The sequence below is a fragment of the Globicephala melas genome, chromosome 5 (genome assembly GCF_963455315.2).
Source record: "Globicephala melas chromosome 5, mGloMel1.2, whole genome shotgun sequence".
NCBI classification, from domain to species: Eukaryota; Metazoa; Chordata; class Mammalia; order Artiodactyla; family Delphinidae; genus Globicephala; species Globicephala melas.
In genome coordinates this window covers 3,229,046-3,247,698 of record NC_083318.1, presented here as the reverse complement: position 1 = coordinate 3,247,698, position 18,653 = coordinate 3,229,046, and the positions used below count along the sequence as shown (strand labels likewise).

The 18,653-nt window shown below is 61.2% G+C and overlaps 1 protein-coding gene across 3 annotated transcripts in view; it reads left to right on the top strand.

The window, feature by feature from the left end:
* SH3TC1 (SH3 domain and tetratricopeptide repeats 1) overlaps positions 1–18,653 on the top strand; it is a 36,988-nt gene that overhangs the window by 15,554 nt on the left and 2,781 nt on the right. For all 3 annotated transcript variants that reach the window (XM_060298726.2, XM_060298727.2, XM_060298728.2), the window contains 10 exons: positions 255–331; positions 1,124–1,319; positions 4,545–4,678; positions 6,336–6,374; positions 8,003–9,910; positions 12,456–12,636; positions 13,752–13,902; positions 15,135–15,257; positions 15,940–16,090; positions 16,949–17,145. In XM_060298726.2, the coding sequence (XP_060154709.1) occupies positions 255–331; positions 1,124–1,319; positions 4,545–4,678; positions 6,336–6,374; positions 8,003–9,910; positions 12,456–12,636; positions 13,752–13,902; positions 15,135–15,257; positions 15,940–16,090; positions 16,949–17,145 (3,157 nt within the window). The remainder of the gene's footprint in view (positions 1–254; positions 332–1,123; positions 1,320–4,544; positions 4,679–6,335; positions 6,375–8,002; positions 9,911–12,455; positions 12,637–13,751; positions 13,903–15,134; positions 15,258–15,939; positions 16,091–16,948; positions 17,146–18,653) is intronic.

Sequence of the window (18,653 nt, the reverse complement as noted above, 5' to 3'; positions counted from 1 at the left end):
CTCTCCCGGGGTGATGGAGGGAGGTCCCCGAGGATGCCAGCGTGAGGGGCGGCAGGAGACACCTGGGCTGGGGGCCGTGGGGCATGGCTGGAGCTGAAGGCCGCACACCCGGGCGTGTGTGTGTGTGTGCGCGCACACGTGCAGTGGGGGCAGGTGGTGGATTTCGCTCGGGTCCCTGGGGGCCGTTGACCTGTCCAGCCTACACACAGTTTCAATCTGCCCTAAACCTAAAATCCTCTCTCATCCCACTCCAGGTGGGCTCTTAGGGTCCCCTGGGACCCCATCAACGACTCCATGGGTGGACCTGTGACGCCGGACATCCAGCCGATGGGTAAGTATTTCCACTGGCCCTCCTCCCCTGGGGAAGAGGTGGGTGAGGAAGGGCAGGCGCCAGAATTCCCGAAGCTTCTGCACCCACCCTGAATCCTCCCCAAGGCAGAAGAGGCAGCTAGAATCCCCTCCAGTTCCTGAGGCAATAACAGAGGCTCAGAGAGGTCCACTGGCTGGTCCAAACTCACACAGCATGCGGGGAGGCCAGGCCGGGGTCCCTGGGCACCCCGCCTCTAGAGAGTAACTTCCACACCCTATTTGACCAGCACTTCTGCAACTTCTGCTCTCTTTCTGGCACTGGGTCAGACACCTCGGAGGGCCCTCAGACGGTGGAGGTGGGGTGGGCAGGGCCCCGGCTGAATTCGCCACGTGTGCAAATGGAGGAGCGAGAGGCAGGGGTCTTGTTTAGAAAAGACGGCCTGGGTCCCTGGTCCAGTGCACTGGCTCTGCCCCAGGCTGCTTGGTGTCTGGGTGGCCTGTGGACCTGTTAAGTGGACATAAGGCCCCATGGGAGGACACTTACAGCTGGATTTGCCCTGGGTGGGCCCTGGCCTTGGAGGCCGACAGCCCCAGGCCTCAGTTTCTTATCCTCAGCGTGGGGATAAAGAGGCCCCCGCTTGAGGTACCGCATGGATGTCCAGCCCCTCGTGTGCGGCAGCCCCGCACCCTGGCCAGGTACTGAATCAGCTCCTCAGCAGGACGGCATGTTCCCTGGCCGGGACACCACCCCTGTGGCCGAGGGCCGCCCGTCCCTATCCCCCCCAGCACTGACCGTGTGGCCTCCTTCCTGCAGCTGTGGGCCTGGCCTCGGCTGTGGCGGACTGCCAGGGCTCAGGGCCCGAAGAGATGACCTTCCGAAGCGGTGACCACATCGAGATCCTGGGCGCCCAGGTGCCTGGCCTGCCCTGGTGCCTGGGCCGGCACGCGGCCTCCAGCCAGGTCGCCTTTGTGCAGACGAGCCTCATCAGCGCGCAGGGCCAAGCGTCTGAGTGAGTGGCTGAGGCCTCGACCCCTCCTGACTCCACCCCCCGCCCCCGTGGGAAGCCTACCCCGTCCACCTGCTTCCCAGGTGACAGACCCGCAGTGTCCTGGACGGCACCTCCTGCCCCTCCCTAGCCCCTCTTCCTGGTCGTCACTCCCACCTCCGTCCCCAGGGCTGGGCCTAGCCCAGGGCCACCCCACTGTCCCCAGGGCATGGCTTCAGCTTCCTGTCTGGACCCCTCCTGCCCTTCCTCCAAGTGCTGCCAGGGTTGGTCCCTGAAATACAAAGGTGTCCACGTGCATGGGTGTCCTGGGGCTGCGGGGACAGCACCACAGACTGGGGGCTTAAAACAACAGACTGGAGGCCAGACGTCCAAATCACGGTGTGGCCAGGGCGAGCTCCCTCTGGGGGCTCCACGGGAGGGGACTTCCCGCTTCTTCCAGCTCCTGTGGCTTCAGGCGGTGCTCGTGGCCGCATCACCCCAACCCCTGCCTCTGTCTTCACGTGGCTTTCTCCGTCTGTGTCCTCTCGTCTGTCTCTTGTAAGGGCACCAGTCCTTGGATTTAGGGACCATCCGGATAACCAGGATCATCTCCTCGTACCAGGATCCTTGACTTGGTCACGTTTGAAAAGACCCTATTATTTCCAAATAAGGTTACCTTCTGAGGGTCCAGGGGAACGTGGGTTTGGGGGGGACATTATTCAAGCCAGTACACCTGCCGTTCCCCTTCATAAAGCCCTTCGAAGCTTTGGGCCTGTCTTTCAAGGCCTCTTGCAACCCAGGCCCTGGTCACCCCCAGTTTCAAGGCCACCACTCACCATTGCGTCACCCTGAGGCCAGCGTGCGGGTTGGCTCACCCCTTCTAGAACGATTCTGGGTTATGCGCCTCCCTCTACGTGAGATGCCCCCTCCACCCCGACCATCCCGTTTTCCTGGGGGCTCTCCATGGCCCCCAGTCTCACCTCAAATGGCTCATCCCTGGGCGCACCCTCCCTGGCTGTGCTCTATTCCCCGTGTGACCTCCCCACCCCCATCCAGGGGATTCTGAGCCAGGACTGTCTGCTCACCTCCAAGTCCCCACTGCCTGGCCCTGGGCAGCAGCAGGGGGGTCTTGAGAGAGTGGTCAGCCAGCACAGCTGTGCTCTTGGCCTTTTGTCGTTAAGACCTCGGCCCAGGGGTCAGTGTAGAGAAAGGACCCTTCACTGGGTCAGCGTCTGCCCCTCGGACGCACTGTGAGATGCTCGTCCTCGGCGCCCCGCTAGCCCTGACATACACACCGTCTCATTCTTGGCACCTGAGACAGACCAACGCCTCCCAAACCAAGTCTCAGAGGCCACTCTGGCTTCACGTCATGTCCCACCAGTCACTCTGTTTCCTCATTCAAGTGTCTGTCTGCTCCATGGCCTCCTGTTCATCAGAAACTGTTTGAAGCTGGGCTGGGCTCGGATGCCCAGAGCAGCAGCTAGACCCAAGTTTCCCAAAGTGTGTTCCCCCCAGGGCTCCATCTCAAACTTCATCAGTGACGGTGTGCTTCCCACACGCCCTGGCTGCTGGTCCACGGGGATTCCCAGCACAAGGAAGGCACCCAGAGTCTGAAACTTTTCTTTCTCCTGTTGAAGTGCGTTCTTCACACTGGACCTCCAGACAACACTACTTTTTTTTTTTTTTTTTTTTGCGGTACGCGGGCCTCTCACTGTTGTGGCCTCTCCCGTTGCGGAGCACAGGCTCCGGACGCGCAGGCTCAGCGGCCATGGCTCACGGGCCCAGCCGCTCCGCGGCATGTGGGATCTTCCCGGACCGGGGCACGAACCCGTGTCCCCTGCATCGGCAGGCGGACCCCCAACCACTGCGCCACCAGGGAAGCCCCAGACAACACTATTAGCTGTTGTTCTGTGGATCACTCCTTGGGCACCCTTGGTCATCATCTCTGGGGAGACCACAACGGCTCAACAGATGTCTGGGCTCCATGTGACTTAAACCTGTCCTGAGCTTGCTAACGGGCTGAGCTGCAATTGCTGTGGGAATGAGCCAGTCTGTTTTGCCCTCCCTTAACCCAGAAGGGTGACGGGGCCCAGTGCCATTGGTCCAGTTTACAGCTGGAGAAGCCCTAACAGCTTCCCTCATTCACTCAACAGATGTTTACGGAACATCTTTCCTATTCCAGATCTGAGTCTTTTATCTTCTGTTTAATGAGCATTCTGGTAGCTATTCATTTCTTTTAACTTTATTTTGACATAATTTCAGACTTAGGGAAAAGATAAAACAAGGACATAAAATTCCTGGATGTCCTCACCCAGGTTGCCCAAATGTTGACATGTTATGACGTTTACTTTCTCCTCTTCTTTTTTTTTCTAAATTCTTTGGGAGTCAGTTGCAAACACAATGTCCCTTTACCCCTAAATAATGCGATATGTGTTTCCAGAAATCAGGACATCATTTGCGTGACCACAGCACAACTGTCAAAATCAGGAAGTTAACGTTGATAGAATCCTGTTATCTGCAGACCTTAGATTTTACCAAATTTTCCAGTAATTCCCTCTATAGCCAAAGAAAATTCCAGACCCCATGTGAGCACCTGTCTGTCTCTTTAGTCTCATTTCCTTGATCTGAGACAGTTCCCTGTTCTCTTTGTCCTTTAGGACACCGACACTTTTGAGGAATACAGGCCTATTTTATCGAATGTCCTGCAATCTACCCTAAGGTTTTCTTTAACTTCTCAAAAGAGCTCCCTCTAAGTTCCAAAGTACGTGTGAAAGTTTCATATTTTGCTGGTAATTTAGCCCTGTAAGCAGAAGTTGCCTCCCCCTCCCTGTCTCCTTCCTGTTTTCCTCTCCCTGAGTTTTCGGAGCACACACGTGCCCTGAGCTCGTGTTGTGTGAGGCTCTGTGTGGAGCTTACAGTGTGGAGGAATTGAGTCTGCTTGCAGCTGTCATGGCCGGCCTTGCAGGGGAAGGGGCATTTAAGGTGGGGCTTTGAAGGCTGCCCAGGAGCTCACCTTCCCAGGATGCTGTGACCAGCTGCATCTGTCATGGCATTTCCCACTCCTGGGCGTCTGCCTCTGGCCAGACAAAGCAACCTTAAGGGCAGGATCTATTTTGTTTTTATCTTGGTGTCTTCACCGCTGGGCACAGGATAGGTATGCAGGGACCATCTGTCAAGTGAGGGAGTGGAAAAGGGTCTTTGTGTGAAATCTTGGAAACGTGCAATCTAAATGCACTTTGTTTTTTCCAGCTTGGAAAATGTGATTTTTCTCAATGAAGAGGAAAGGTCTTTCTTCAGCAGCGAAGGACGCTTTTCCGAGGAGGATGCCAGGCAGCTACTCAGGAGGATGTCCAGCACGGACGTCTGCACTGTGTACAGCTTGGGTAGGTGTGCTTGGGTAGGCGCTCTTCCCACCCCCCTCGGGATGACTGTGGGCCCCTCTCAGGACCCGCCGCTGGTTACACCCTACAGCCCATGATTTAGGACAGTTTTCTCGGGGCAGACTTCTGCAAAGACCACGAAGGGTGCAGAGCTGTCCCGTGGCTGAGACCCCATCAGCCCTATGCGGTCGGCACCGGGCTCTGTGAGTTTGGACTGTCCATTCAGCAGAGCTTTGGATGGACCTGCTTCAGCCACTGTTCACAGCGGCACCCACCCCGCTTCCCTTCGGGAATGTTCTGCTTCCTCCGTCACGCCGCAGTAATGAATGCCAGCCCCTGGGCTCTTAAAGGTGACCAGCCAGTTGCTGTCACTGCCCTCCCGGTAGGTGGGGACATGCCGGGCCAGACACAGAGGAGCCAGGGTAAGGGGCCGGGAGATGCAGGAAAGCGGGCCCGAGCCTCCCAGCTGCCCGAGGATGGGCCTCAGCGAAGCCTTTCCTCCGCTAACTCCAGGTGCCCGCCTAAGGCCCCCTGCTGCACTGGGGCAGGGCCAGCGTGCGGGCCCTGGGCTGCAGTGCGAATCATAGATGAAGGAGGCGTGTCAGCAGCCACAGCGAAAGGAAATGCAGGAGAGGGGACGGTGCTGGAGCAAACTTACCCCCAGCTCCCACGGGTCGTGGGGACGTAACGTTACAGCTCATTCCTTCACCCCTCTGGATGGAGATAAATGCTCGCATGTGTACACACCCACACAGATATATGCACACACATGCACACACACTCAGATGAATACATACAGACACACTCAGGGCCATACACGTACACCCACATACCCACCATGTACATATACATATGCACACACTCGTGAATACACACACACATGTACACATACGTGTACCTATGTACACACATCCACACATATGTGCACATGCACACACACATCTTTTCTGCCTGCTTGCTGACACGTGTTATAAGGCTTTTCCTGCCAATATTAGATTTAAACTTTCGAGATCCCACAAATCAGTTTTTCTTCCTAAACAGGCATACTTAAATTTGACCTTGGCATATCAGGCTTAAGCCAGCCTGGCACACGATTTCTTCTCTTTCTGCGGAGGCCGCACTGGGACCCTCGTTTGCGGGGTGTTGTGGGATCCTCTCTGCCGGGTGCTCTGTAGTTGGCAGCACGTCACACTTCCCATGTGTCTTTGCAGCTCTTTTTCTCCTTTGGTTTCTATGGCAACGCTGTGGGCAATTAGCGCCAGCCCATTTTCAGGAGGTGGGAACTGAGGCGCAGGGGAGCGCTGGCAGTGGGAGAGGAGGGGGTTCAATCCCAGATCTGCCGCCCTGCCCCTGGGAGAGCTGATGGGATCAGTGGGGAGCGCGTCCCCTGTTCCCAGAGCAGGAGCTGCAGAAGTCAGCGGCCTCTCAGGGAGGATGGAGTCCTGCAGGGGAGGCCTAGGGCGGGGACACATCCTGGAAGATGTGGCTCCTCGGCCAGTGCCCCACCCCACCCCCAGCCCAGTCCGTTTCCCCTCAGGGAGCTGGTGTCAGGGACGTTACGATTCCGGTGCGCCCCCCCCCCCCCCGCTCCGCCCCGACTTGGCCCTGGACACACAGGGTGCTGGCCGGACGGTGATGCTTTCCTTCTCTCCCTTTTCAGACACAGAAGAAGCTGAGATGCAGCAACAGGAAGAACATGGTACGTTCTCCCCACACGGCCTGGGGTCCCTCCGGTCACGGGGCTGGGCCGTGGGGTGATGCCAGACAGAGGGGGCAGAGCTGGGCTTGGATGGGTGCCGGCCATGGACCTTACTCCTCCGTGGGGGAGGGCTGGAGGGGGGACGTCGGGTGAGGTGGAGGCGAGGCTCCCCTCCACTGCCGCAGCAGGTCCCCAACAAACGTGCCAGCCCCCCTGCACTGTGCCTGTGTAGAGAGGGTGACCTCTCCATGGCCAAGCCCATGCCGGGTCCCCCTGCACTGTCCCCAGCAAAGACGGACCGTCCCCGCCATTGTCTGAGCTCATGCCTCGTTCTGGGCTCCTTTCAGGTAACCTAGAGCCGCTGAAATTTGCCCCGCGCCCTGCTTGGAGGCGTGAAGGGGGTGTGGAGCTTGCTGAATTTGGAGGCTTACGTTGGAAAAGTCCCTTGAGGATCTGCTCTTTCTGTGGGGGGCTGGTTCAGGGAGACCCCCTCCTTCTCCCTCCACACTCCCCCTCCCCACAGTAGGGGGTCGGAGGCAGGGAGAGCCTGGGGACACAGGTGCCAAGGACCCTCTGAGATTCCCTGGGGATGGGCCCCATCTAAGCACAAACACGGACGGACCACTGTGGGATGTGGTTGAAGAGGCCCGGAAGCCAGCCCCCGGGGCCCCAGGGCGATGCCAGGGCCCTCCCTCCTCCCCAGACCCTCTGCAGGCTTCTCTTCGGGGCGGATCTCAGCTGTCGGGGACAGGATGACCGGGATAACGTGGGAAGATGCCCTGGGGAGCCCACTTGCCGCCACTGGGTGCCGGCGTTTCTTAGCTAATCAAGTACATGGTCACGTCGCACATTTGCCGCTCAACCGTACTTAATGTTTTAAATTCTTAGGCTTTACAGACTAACAGACAGTTCTGAACATATTTTTCTACAAGTGAACTCCTAACAGAAGAGTCTTTAGATCCTGGTTCTTTCCTTCCAAACAAATTCCCCTTCAAAGCCCATGTTTTTGCAACAGGAAATGTAGCGTGTTTGCTCCTCGAGGCTGGACATGCCTCCGGGCGCTGAGTCCATCCAAGGCCAACAGTCCCTTGGCGGGCAGCTGTGGGCACCTCCTTGTCCCCAGGCTCTCTGGCACTCCTCTTTAACCCTTTAGTGACCGTGAGCCTCAGATTCCCAAACCAGCCAAGATGAAGGGGGAGCCCCGGGCTCTGGGAGCCATTCCCGGTGTTTCCTGTCATAATGACCCCCACGCTAGAGCCGGGCAGATGGGCACACAGGCCACTGTTGGTTCTGTGGGTGCTTTTGAGCTCACGCTGGCCAGCAGGGCTGATTGGCTACTGATTGGTTTCACGGGGGCTCCTCAGCTGGCTGAGAGGGAAGGGCAAAGGCAAGGAGCATTCCTCGATAAAAGCTTGGCCAACCTGCTCTGTGTCCCCCCAGCAGTCGCTCCTACTGCGGCCCCGCACTGCGCCCAGCTCTGCGCTCCACAATCCGCAGAAATCTCAGACGCTTAGGGCAGCCCCGTGGGAGAGGTGACAGGGACCCTGCGGCTCGGGGAGGGACGCGCCCTGGCCCAGCCTGGACTCAGGCCACACTCTAACCCACGTGGGCATTCTGGTCACTTGCAGAGATGCCCCCGCCTTGCCTGCACCCAGAGCCACGTGAGACCCTGCAGAAGGTGAAGAATGTCCTAGAACGATGCAAGTCCTGCCGGGGCTGCCCCAAGGAGCCAACGTCCCCGGGCGTCCACGGGGCGTCCAGTGGTGCGAGCTCGCCAGACGCCAAGTCCTGCCGGGGCTGCCCCAAGGAGCCAACGTCCCCGGGCATCCACGGGGCGTCCAGTGGTGCGAGCTCGCCAGACGCCAAGTCCTGCCGGGGCTGCCCCAAGGAGCCAACGTCCCCGGGCATCCACGGGGCGTCCAGTGGTGCGAGCTCGCCAGACGCCAAGTCCTGCCGGGGCTGCCCCAAGGAGCCAACGTCCCCGGGCATCCACGGGGCATCCGGTGGTGCGAGCTCGCCGGACACCAAGGACCTCTCCTTCCGCCTGGACGCCGGGGATGCCCGGGCTGACCCGGAGGCCCTGGGCTCCCTGCTGCAGTTCCTGGATAAGCCCGGCTTCGAGGCCGGCTTCCAGGGCCTGTACAACCTCTCCCCGCCCGGGCTGAGCGGCGTGTTTGGCGGCTTCACCGACGATGAGGAGCTGGCCCGGCTTCTGGCTGAGGCCCGGGGGGTGGCCAAGAAGGCCGGGCTGCCCATGGCCCTGGCCAGGCTCTGCTTTCTGCTGGGGCGGCTGTGCGTCCGGCGGCTGAAGCTGTCCCAGGCCCGCGTGTACTTCGAGGAAGCCCTGGGGGCGCTGGGGGGCCGCTTCGGGGACCTCGTCCTGGTGGCGGCCGTGTACACCAGCCTGGCCGCCGTCCACCTGCGGCAGAAGAACAGGGAGAAGTGCGCGCAGGTGGTGCCCAAGGCCTTGGCCCTGATCCTGGGGACGCCCGGCCACGTCGGCGGCTCCGAGGCCGAGTCGGGGCTCCTGCAGCTGGGCCTGCGGAGGGCTATCGGCGCCCGCAGCCCGCAGGCCGAGGCCCGGGCCTGCTTCCTGCTGGCCGAGCACCACGCCCGCGGCAAGCGGCCCGAGGAGGCCCTGCCCTTCCTGGAGAGGCTGCTGCAGCTGTACGGGGCCTCGGGGGCTCCGGGCGCCTCGTGGCCCGTCGACTGCTACCTGCTGCTGGCGGACGTCTACAGCCGCAAGTGCCTCCCTCACCTGGCACTGAGCTGCGTCAAGGTAGCCTCGCGGCGGGCGCGGGGCTCGCTGGACAGCGCGCTCCGGAGCGCGGCCCTGGTCCTGCGGGGCAGCCCCCAGCTCCCCCGCCTCCCCGCCCAGCTCGCCCCCTACCTCCTGCAGGCCCTGGCCTCCCCGGCCTCGGGCGCGGGGCGGGCGCTGCGCGGCCCCATCTACGCCAGCCTGGCCCGGCTGCACAGCCAGCACGGGCGACAGGGCAGGGCCATCGCCTTCATGATGCGGGCCGCGGAGACGGACGCCCAGATTGGCAGCCGCACGGTCGTGGACCGCCTGGTGGCCCTCGCCTGGTTGCACGTGCTTCACAGGCAGATCCCGGCAGCCCTGGACATCTTGGAGTCCGTCCTGGAGGCGGCGGTGGCCGCCCTGGACCAGGAGGGCGTGATCGCCAACATGGCGGCTATCGCCCTGAAGAGGATGGGCAGGACCCAGCAGGCGGCCGAGGGCTACTACCGCGCCCTGCGGGTCGCCAGGCGCCTGGGTCGCCAGCGGAACAAGGCGGTGGTCCTGGCCAACTTCGGGACCCTGTGCCTGCAGACCGGCGCCGGCAGGCTGGCCCAACACTACTTCCTGGAGGCCGTGAAGCTCTTCTCGCGGCTGCCCAGCGGAGAGTGCGGCCCAGACTTCACCCAGGTGCTCCTGCGGCTGGGTCACCTGTGCACCCGCAGGGCCCTCACCCGGCAGGGCAAGTGCTACTACGAGTGGGCCTTTCTGGTCGCCGTGGAGACGGACCATTTGGAGAGTAAGTGTGGGCCACACTGGCTTCCTGGAAAGAAAGAAAACACGTTTTCTTTCCACCTCTGTTCAGAACACACCTGGGGTTTGCGATTCAGAGGCGAGCGGTTGTTTTTGCACTGACAGTGCCGAGTGCTGGAAACCAGCAGACGTTTGCAGACGCCTTGAGGGTGTCCCACGCCGGGTCAGATGTCACCAGGGCAAACGACTCATCCCGATTTGCCTGGGACCGTCCTGCTTTGTACATTGAAAGTCCCGAGGCCGGGAATCCTGGCCATCTCCGGCAAATGGGCGGTGGTGACCCTGGACATAGCCCAGGCCAGGCGGGGGCAGCCGTGCGGAGGAGCCACCTGGGCCTTGAATGCTGGGTGCTTTAGCTGGTGCTGGCGTCTCCCAGCAGCCCTGGCGTCTGCCCTGCACAGAGGGTGCAAGACAGTTGCTTCATCCAACAGCTACTTGTGTGAATACTCCAGGCTCTGTGCGGGGCTCCACCTGCAAAGGCACCCGAGCGGTCCTCACTGGGGGCTGGCGGCCAAGCGTGGGAAACAGATGCCTGGGTCACAAGAGGACAAAAGCAGGAGCTCAGCTTAAACATGGGGCCCAGGCCTCAGCTCGTAGGTCGGGAAGGTCTGATCAGTCTGGGACTTGAGGGAGGAGGAGGCTTTAGCCAAGCACGGGAGGGGGGTCTGGCAGAAGGAGCAGCCAGTGCAAAGGCCCTGGGGTGAGTGAGCTGGGCCGCACAGGGAGGTGCAGAGTTTGGAGTGAGAGGGTCAGGTGGGGGTGTGGTGAGAACCTCAGGTGGGAAGCTAGGCAGGGGCCCAGGAGCCCAGGAGCCCAGGCTGTGGTTTGATGTTTTTCCTGAGAGCGCTGGGGAGCTACTGAGGGATGTAGACCACTCACTGAGGCTGGAAGGGGTCCCTCTGGACCTCCAGAAGGAACCAAGAGCTGGGTCCCTGACCCTCCCCGTGCCCTCAGGCAGGTCCTGGCGGTGCTCGGCAGTGGAACGTGGCCCCCCCGTGTGCCTGTCAGAAACCTCCTTTGACCCACCTCCCCAGACCCGGGCCCTGGGGATTCAGACTTGGGAATGCAGAGCTGGGGGACCCAGAGGGTCATGTTGTTTGCTCCTCCCCTGTATTGAACAGTGAGGAGACTAAGGGCTAGGGTGACACCCCAGGGTCGCTCCGTGCGCGGTCTGGTTCCTTTTTTAGCCCTTTCAGTAGTTTGTGTCTTCCTAGGATTTGTCCGTTCCATCTTGGTTACCTAATTTGTTGGCATACAGCTGTTCACAGCATGCCCTTTATTTCCGTGAGATCGGTAGTAACGTCCCCTTTTTCACTCCTGGTTCTTTCTTTTTTTTCTCGGTCAGTCCAGCTAAAGATTTGTCAATTTTGTTAATCTTTTCAAAGGACCATCCCTGGGTTTCATTGATTTTTCTCTATCTTTCTGTTCTCTATCATTTTATCATTTCCGCTTGAACTTTTATTTTTCCTTCCTTTTGCTTGCTTTGGGTCTAATTAACTTTTCTTTTTCTAGTTTCTTAAGGGGGGAGTTTAGGGTTTTGATTTGAATTTTTTATTCTTTGTTTGACACAGGCATTTACAGTAATAAAGTTCCTCTAAGCACTGCTTTCTCCGCATCCCCTAAATTGTGGTACGTTGTGCTTTTATGCTCACTCATCTCCAATATCTTTTAGTTTCCTTCCTTGACCCACTGGTGATTGAGGAATATGCTGCCCATGTGTACAGGTCTGTGAATTTCCCAAACTTCCTTCTGTTACTGATTCCTGATTTCATTCCGTTGCACCTGGAGAACACTCTTCGCATGATTTCAATCCTTTTACGTTTGCAGAGAATAGTTCTGTGATCCAGTCTCTGGTGCATCCTGGAGAATGTTCGTGGGCACGTGAAGAACACACGTTCTGCTGTTGCTGGGGGCACGTTCTGTGGTCTCTTAGGTCTGGTTGGTTCGCCGTGTCGTTCACGTCTTCTCGTGGCTTGTTCATCCCCGGGTTATTTTTAAGAGTGGAAGCTCCCAATGGTTCCCAACCCTCTGGTTTTAGGAGCGGCAAGCACGGCTGAGGGCTTGGAGCCCGGCTTCATGAAGGAGGATCGGCTCTGGAATAGCGGAGCTGGATTTGAATCCCTTCTCCCCCGCATGCCGTGTGCCCCGGCTTTGAACTCAGCTTGCCCTTCTGCCACAGGGGGTGCCGGTGATCCCTGCCTTGTCCGCTCGGTGTGAGGGCAGCCCCTGTTGGGCTGGGAGGAGCTCTGTGAAGCAGAAACAGCACCCTGGCGCGGTGGGAGAGCCCGGCCAGGACGGCCCAGCCTGAGGGTTATAAAAGTGGTCGGTGCTGTCCCTGGAGCCCCTGTGACATGCCTGGCCTGGCCCTGTCTCGAGATGCTCGCCGGCTGTGTGACCTTGAGCAGGACGCTCAGCCTGTCTGCATGTGCAATGACCCCAGCGCACAGAGGCGGGCACCCAGCAGGGGACTTTGACCCTGCAAACGTTGCTGTGATGCATGATGGGAGCCTTTTCCTTTGTCTCCCGCCCAGGCCAGCTGCACGCCGTCCAGCGGCTGTGTCACTTCTACAGCACAGTCATGCCCAGTGAGGCCCAGTGTGTCGTCTACCACGAGTTCCAGCTTTCGCTGGCCCGCAGGGTGGCCGACAAGGTGCTGGAGGGGCAGCTCCTGGAGGCCATCAGCCAGCTCTACCTGTCCCTGGGCACCGAGAGGTGAGGGCTGGCCCTGGGGGCGGGCAGGGTGGTGAGGATGCTGGACCACCATCCTAGGACAGCCCCTCCTCAAGGGCCATTTCATCCCTTAGGGTCAGACGGGCTCTGGGCCAGCAGGCCTGGTCTCATCCCCAAGGGAGGCAGAGCATGTGTTTCTGGACCTTTCTTCCTGCCGTGGTGGCTTCTGGAAGCTGACCCCGCTCTGCCCTGAGTCTTTTCTCGCTGGCCCAGCTCTGGGCGAGGTAGTCTGGTCCTCGTCTGTCCCCTCAGATGTGAGGACAGCAGCCACGTGTGCCCAGAGGATTCTCATCCACTGGAGACAGCTGACTGTCCCACCTGCTTCCCTGGGACAGGATTTCAGAACCACACGTGAAGAAGCCCACCCAGAGCATCCTGACCGGGGGTGGGTGACACATGGCTGGACCACACAGCCTGCAGGCTGGCAGTCTCACAACACCCCCTGCAGCGTGGGGGCTCCCCGAGGGCGGGGAAGGAGCCAGGTTCCCTGGGACTCAGATGTGCCCGTCCTGGCCTCCGCCTCTCATCCTCGGGCCTCAGTTTCACAGCAGGGCCAATGGGCCAGCGACCTAGATCGATGCTCCACAAAGTGGGGACCCCGGATCAGCAGCCTCCACCTTGCCGGGGCGCTGGCTGGAAATGCACATTCCCAGGCCTCACTCCAGACTTCCTGAGTCAGCAGCTCTGGGAGCAGAGCCCGGCGATCTGTGTCTGAACAGCCCCCCTGGGTGTTTCCGATCTTCCCTTGGTGTGATAGCCAGTAGCCTGGACGATCTCTAAATTTCTGCCCAGTGGCCACAATCCCTGCTGCGTCTGGAAGGGACACGGGCCTGTGTTTGGGGAAATGAGGCAGACGAACAGCACGCTCCTCCTGCCTTGTGCTGCCTGCTTCCGTCCCAAGGGCCTCCTTCATCTTTGCTGGACGAGTTGCTGTATGTTCATCCCGGATCTCCCAGCAGCCTGGGAAGGGCAGGCTCTTTTCCTGCTCCTGACGTTTCAGGTCCATGGTTAGCAGACGGCCCCGGGGAGAGCCCCGTCCAATCCACATGGGCGGCTGGCCCGGGAGACCTGTTCTGACCGCCCACGTCTAATTCCAGGGCCTACAAATCCGCGCTGGACTACACCAAGCGCAGTCTGGGGATATTCATCGACCTGCAGAAGAAGGACAAGGAGGCGCACGCCTGGCTGCAGGCGGGGAAGATCTACTACATCCTCCAGCAGAACGAGCTGGTGGATGTCTACATCCAGGTGCGAGGGCTCCGGGCGTGCGCGCGCGGTCACTCACCCACCCGCCCACTCACCCCTAAGCCGTCGCGTGCCAGGTGCCCGCGCCATCTCCCGCCGCCCCAGACCTCCAGCATCTTCCATAACCAGCTGAGCTCTGGGGACAGGGGCTCTGGGGACAGTGCCCCCGGCTGTGTTGGTACACAGCAAGTGCTCGATAAATGTGCAAATGTCGTGCCCGCTCAGCTGACACACAGAACTCGCTTCAGCAGTGCACGGCATTTCTCCTTAAAAAACACGTGTATCACAGAAGCTCCGTTTTTTGACAGTTTCTCAAACATGACGTGATTTGTGACAAATTGAGAGACTCAAGAGCCTTGTGGGTTTTTTCCTTTTGGGCACCTGCTGTGTACCTCCCCTGGGCCAGGCCGGGGTTGACGAACCAGATCAGTAGCTGGCGGCCGGTGGAGGGTACAGCCTCCTCCACAAGGAATGCTGCCTGGGGCCAGGGCTGCGGCACAGAAAGGAGCGGGGGGTGCGCTCGGTCAGCCTGGGGTCACGGAGGCTGTTGGAATTGTAGGGCGGTGGTAGGCATATGGGGTATTCCTGCACCAGGACTCATAGGTGCAAAGGCCCAGCGGTGCCCGGGAGTGCAGCAAGGTCAGGGCTGCGAGCCGCTGGGTGTGGCTGGACTGCGGACCAGGGCTGGTCCCCTCAGTCACTCGGCGTTTTTTTCTGAGCACCTACTACGCGCCAGGCACGTGTGAAGCCCTGGACGCGGCAGAGGAGCGACAGCCTCAGTCCTCTGGAGGGAGAGACAAGTGGACATGCGGTTGGGTGTCTCTAAGTGCTCGGGAGGGAAGATAGGGGGGCCCAACGAGCCAGGATTTGGGAGCCCCAGGTGAAGCCGAGCGAGGATGCTGTGGTCTGGGCACGGCCGGCAGGATTCAGAGGCTGGCTCTGAGCTCCGTCCCGAGCGCCTCCCCAGCCCACACGTGCCGGCTCCTGGGGCCTCAGCTGGAAAGGCCTCCTCCTGGGACACAGAGCTTAGATGATTTGTCCTCATGCCAGCAGGGGACAAGGGCCCCGCATGCACAGGGACTGAGGTGTATGAGAGGAAAGAACCCTCGCTCCGTGTCGGTGTGATAGAGGGTCCCGGGCGGCCGGCAGGTGGCTGTGAGCTTCCCCCAGCGGGCCCTGCCGCCTCGCCCTGCCAGGTCACTGGGGGACCCATGAGAGTTTCTGCATCCCCACAGGTGGCACAGAACGCGGCCCTGTACACAGGGGACCCCAAGCTGGGGCTGCAGCTCTTTGAGGCGGCTGGAGACATCTTCTTCAACGGGACCTGGGAGCGGGAGAAAGCCGTGTCCTTCTACCGGGTGAGCGGCGGCTGTGGGTCCAGGCAGGTGGGCCTCAGGGGGCATCCCTCCTGGAGGCGGCGTCCCCCACGCACATGTTTAGTTTCCCGGTGGTTTGGGCAGGGATGACCTTGGCCCCCAGCCCCAGCCTGGGAGGGACAGAGCAAAGAAGGACCATCGTAGGACATGCATCTCCGTGATCCAAACACCCCTGGGAGGCGAGGACTGTCCCCGTTTTACAGATGAAGAAACAGGCTCAGAGAGGCACAAGGGTGTGCCTAAGGACACACAGCACATCAGGGGGAGGACCCGGAGCAGGGCCAGGTCTGCACGTGCCTGCCAGGGAGGGCAGCTTCTCCCCGTCCGTCTGCCCAGCTCGTGCGTGTGGCTCAGCCCCAGGGGACAGATAAACGCGGCGTATTTAGAGCCTAGAGGGGTGTTGGACCTTCCTGGTCAGGCGCCCACCACCCAGGAGGGTCAGGGCTGGTCTGAGTGTGTGTGGTGTAGCTCGATGGGCAAGGCTCACACCCAGCTTACTCGTGGCCCAGTGACGCTGGGGGTGTCACACCACTCTGAGCTGGCCTTTCCTGGGGGGGAGCAGAGCTGTGTAAAGCTCCAGTGGGTTAGTGGGGGCTCTGAGGAGGGTACCGGGCCTGGCTGGCTGCTGCGGGCGGAGGCCTGACCCGCCCGCCTGTGCTCGCAGGACCGGGCGCTGCCCCTGGCCGTGAACACGGGGAGCCAGGAGGCCGAGCTGCGTCTCTGCAACAAGCTGGCAGCGCTGCTGGCCGAGACGGAGGCGCCGCAGGAGGGCCTGGAGTTCGCCCACACGGCCCTGGCCCTCAGCGTCACCCTCGGTAAGCCGCACCCCGGGCCCAGGGCCTCCACCTCTGAGGTCTGAGCGCGGCCGCGCGTCTCCCGGGCTGCAGGCGCCTCTCCTGCGGGCCAGGCTGCTGAGACGGGCAGCAGCGCACCCGCCCGGGGTCTCAGGAAGCGCCGCAGGCTGGACGAGCAACGCCAGCTCTGCGGCTCCCCCGCTGCCCCCCACCTTGCTGACCACAAGGCTGGCCAAGGCCCCAGGCGGGCCCACCCCGTGCCTTTCTGCCTGCTGTCCCCTCCCGCTGTCCCTTCCCCACTCGCCGCCAGCAGCCCCTGCTGGCTGGCCAAATCCCGGTCCTCTTTCCAGAGGCCGGTCCCTCAAGGCCCGAATCTCTCTGTGCCTAACGTCTTCCCCGAGACAGGGAGCCCAGGAGGGCTGGGCACACAGTAGGTGCTCAGCAGGGGAGCCCTGGAAGGGGGAGGATCTTGGAGACAGCCTCGTGTGGTGACTCCCCGAGGACGGGGTAGGGGCCGCTGACTGTGCAGCGGGAGGCCAAAGGTCATGTTTGCAGGTTGACCAGAGCCCTGGCACCTGCAGGTGCACAGACCGCAGGACTTTGGGTTCTCCAGTCAAAACAGTCACCAAAGCCCCCCGTCCAGGAGGGTCCGTGCAGGCCCAGAGCCAGGGCAGCGTGATCCATGACTCTGCCGCATCCCCGAGGAAGAAGGGGAGCGGGCCTTATCAGGTCCCCTTTACAGATGGGAAAGTGAGTCTGGGGCCAGGAAGGGGCCGGCTGGAGCTCGGAGACGGTGACGGCCGGGTGCTCCTGGCTGGCCTGTGCCCCGCCACCCTGAGCAGCCATGTCCTCACTCGTGATCCCTCCCTGCGTCCCCAGGGGACCGGCTGAACGAGCGGGTGGCCTACCATCGGCTGGCCGCCCTGCACCAGCAGCTGGGCCATGGGGAGCTGGCCGAGCACTTCTACCTCAAGGCACTCTCGCTCTGCACCTCGCCACTGGAATTTGACGAGGAGACCTTGTACTACGTGAAGGTGTATCTGGTGCTCGGAGACATCATCTTCTACGACCTCAAGGTGGGCGGGTGCAGGCAGGGCTGGGACGCTGGGGTGAGGCGGCCATCGTGCACACACACCGGGGAGGCCTGGGTCCCAGTGGGCTTCCTGTGAGGAGAGGCAAGGCCAGCGGACACTCTCCGAGTCCCCCTGCGGGTCAGGCCCTGCCTTCTAGAGCTCAGGGTCAGGCAGGAGGCTGACGTGTGAACAGATGATGCAGCCATTGGGTAAAGGACAAAATGGTGCGTAGTGGCGGCGGGGGGCTCCTGGAGGGGCTGAGCAAAGCTGAGTCTCGGGAGTCAAGCAGGAATTAGCCACAGAATAATGGGGGAGGGGGATAAAGACATTCCTGGGGCAGGGGAAGGGTCGCCGTTATTCCCGGAGACCCATGTTGCAAGGTGCAACCCAAACCCTGGCATCTCCTCCAGGAAGCTCGCCAGTCTGTGCAGAGCGCTTCCTTCCTGGAATCCTCACATCACCTGGATGGGGGTAGGGGCACTGTTATCACCTCACTTCACAGAGAGGGAACCTGGGGCTCGAGGTGGGGTGCCACAGGACTGGGAGGAGAAGGGGACCGCTTTTCCATTTGTCTCTGAGCCCCGCAGTGGATGCAGACAAGGGCCTGGAAATGTCTCCTCTACTGTTCCCCGCCACTCCCCGTCCAGGCAGACACCCCCCATCACCCCCACTCTGCATCTAGCACAGCACCTGCACAGTGTCCCTGCTCTGTGTTGGTTGAGGGGTGAGGGTGCCCCAGCCCAGGGGCTGAGCACTTCCCTTTCCCCTCCCCAACTAATGGCATCTAGGAGCTGGCATGGCCCTGGAAGATTCCCCACTCCCTGCAGGCAACCCCCAGTCCCCTGCCTATAGGGCAGACCAGCCTGTGCACTGGTGACACATGGTGGTCAGAAGTGGTCACTGCAGCCTCGGCTCTGTCAGAGCCAGGCAGTGCTGGGGGATCCCAAGGGCAGTGATGACCCCTGCGGCTGAGCCCCACCGGGGTCCAGGCTCCGTGCTGTCCGGGCTCCGTGCTCTCCAGACTCCATGCTGTCCGGGCTCCATGCTGTCTGGGCTCCGTGCTGTCCGGGCTCCGTGCTGTGCAGACTCTGTGCTCTCCGGGCTCCATGCTGTCCGGGCTCCGTGCTGTCCGGGCTCCGTGCTGTTCGGGCTCCGTTCTGTCCAGACTCCGTGCTGTCCAGACTTCGTGCTCTCCGGGCTCCGTGCTGTCCGGGCTCCATGCTGTCCGGGCTCCGTGCTCTCCGGGCTCCGTGCTGTGCAGACTCTGTGCTCTCCGGGCTCCGTGCTGTCCGGGCTCCGTGCTGTGCAGACTCTGTGCTCTCCGGGCTCCGTGCTGTCCGGGCTCCGTGCTGTGCAGACTCTGTGCTCTCCGGGCTCCGTGCTGTCTGGGCTCCGTGCTGTCCGGGCTCCGTGCTGTCCGGGCTCCGTTCTGTCCAGACTCCGTGCTGTCCAGACTCCGTGCTCTCCGGGCTCCGTGCTGTCCGGGCTCCATGCTGTCTGGGCTCCGTGCT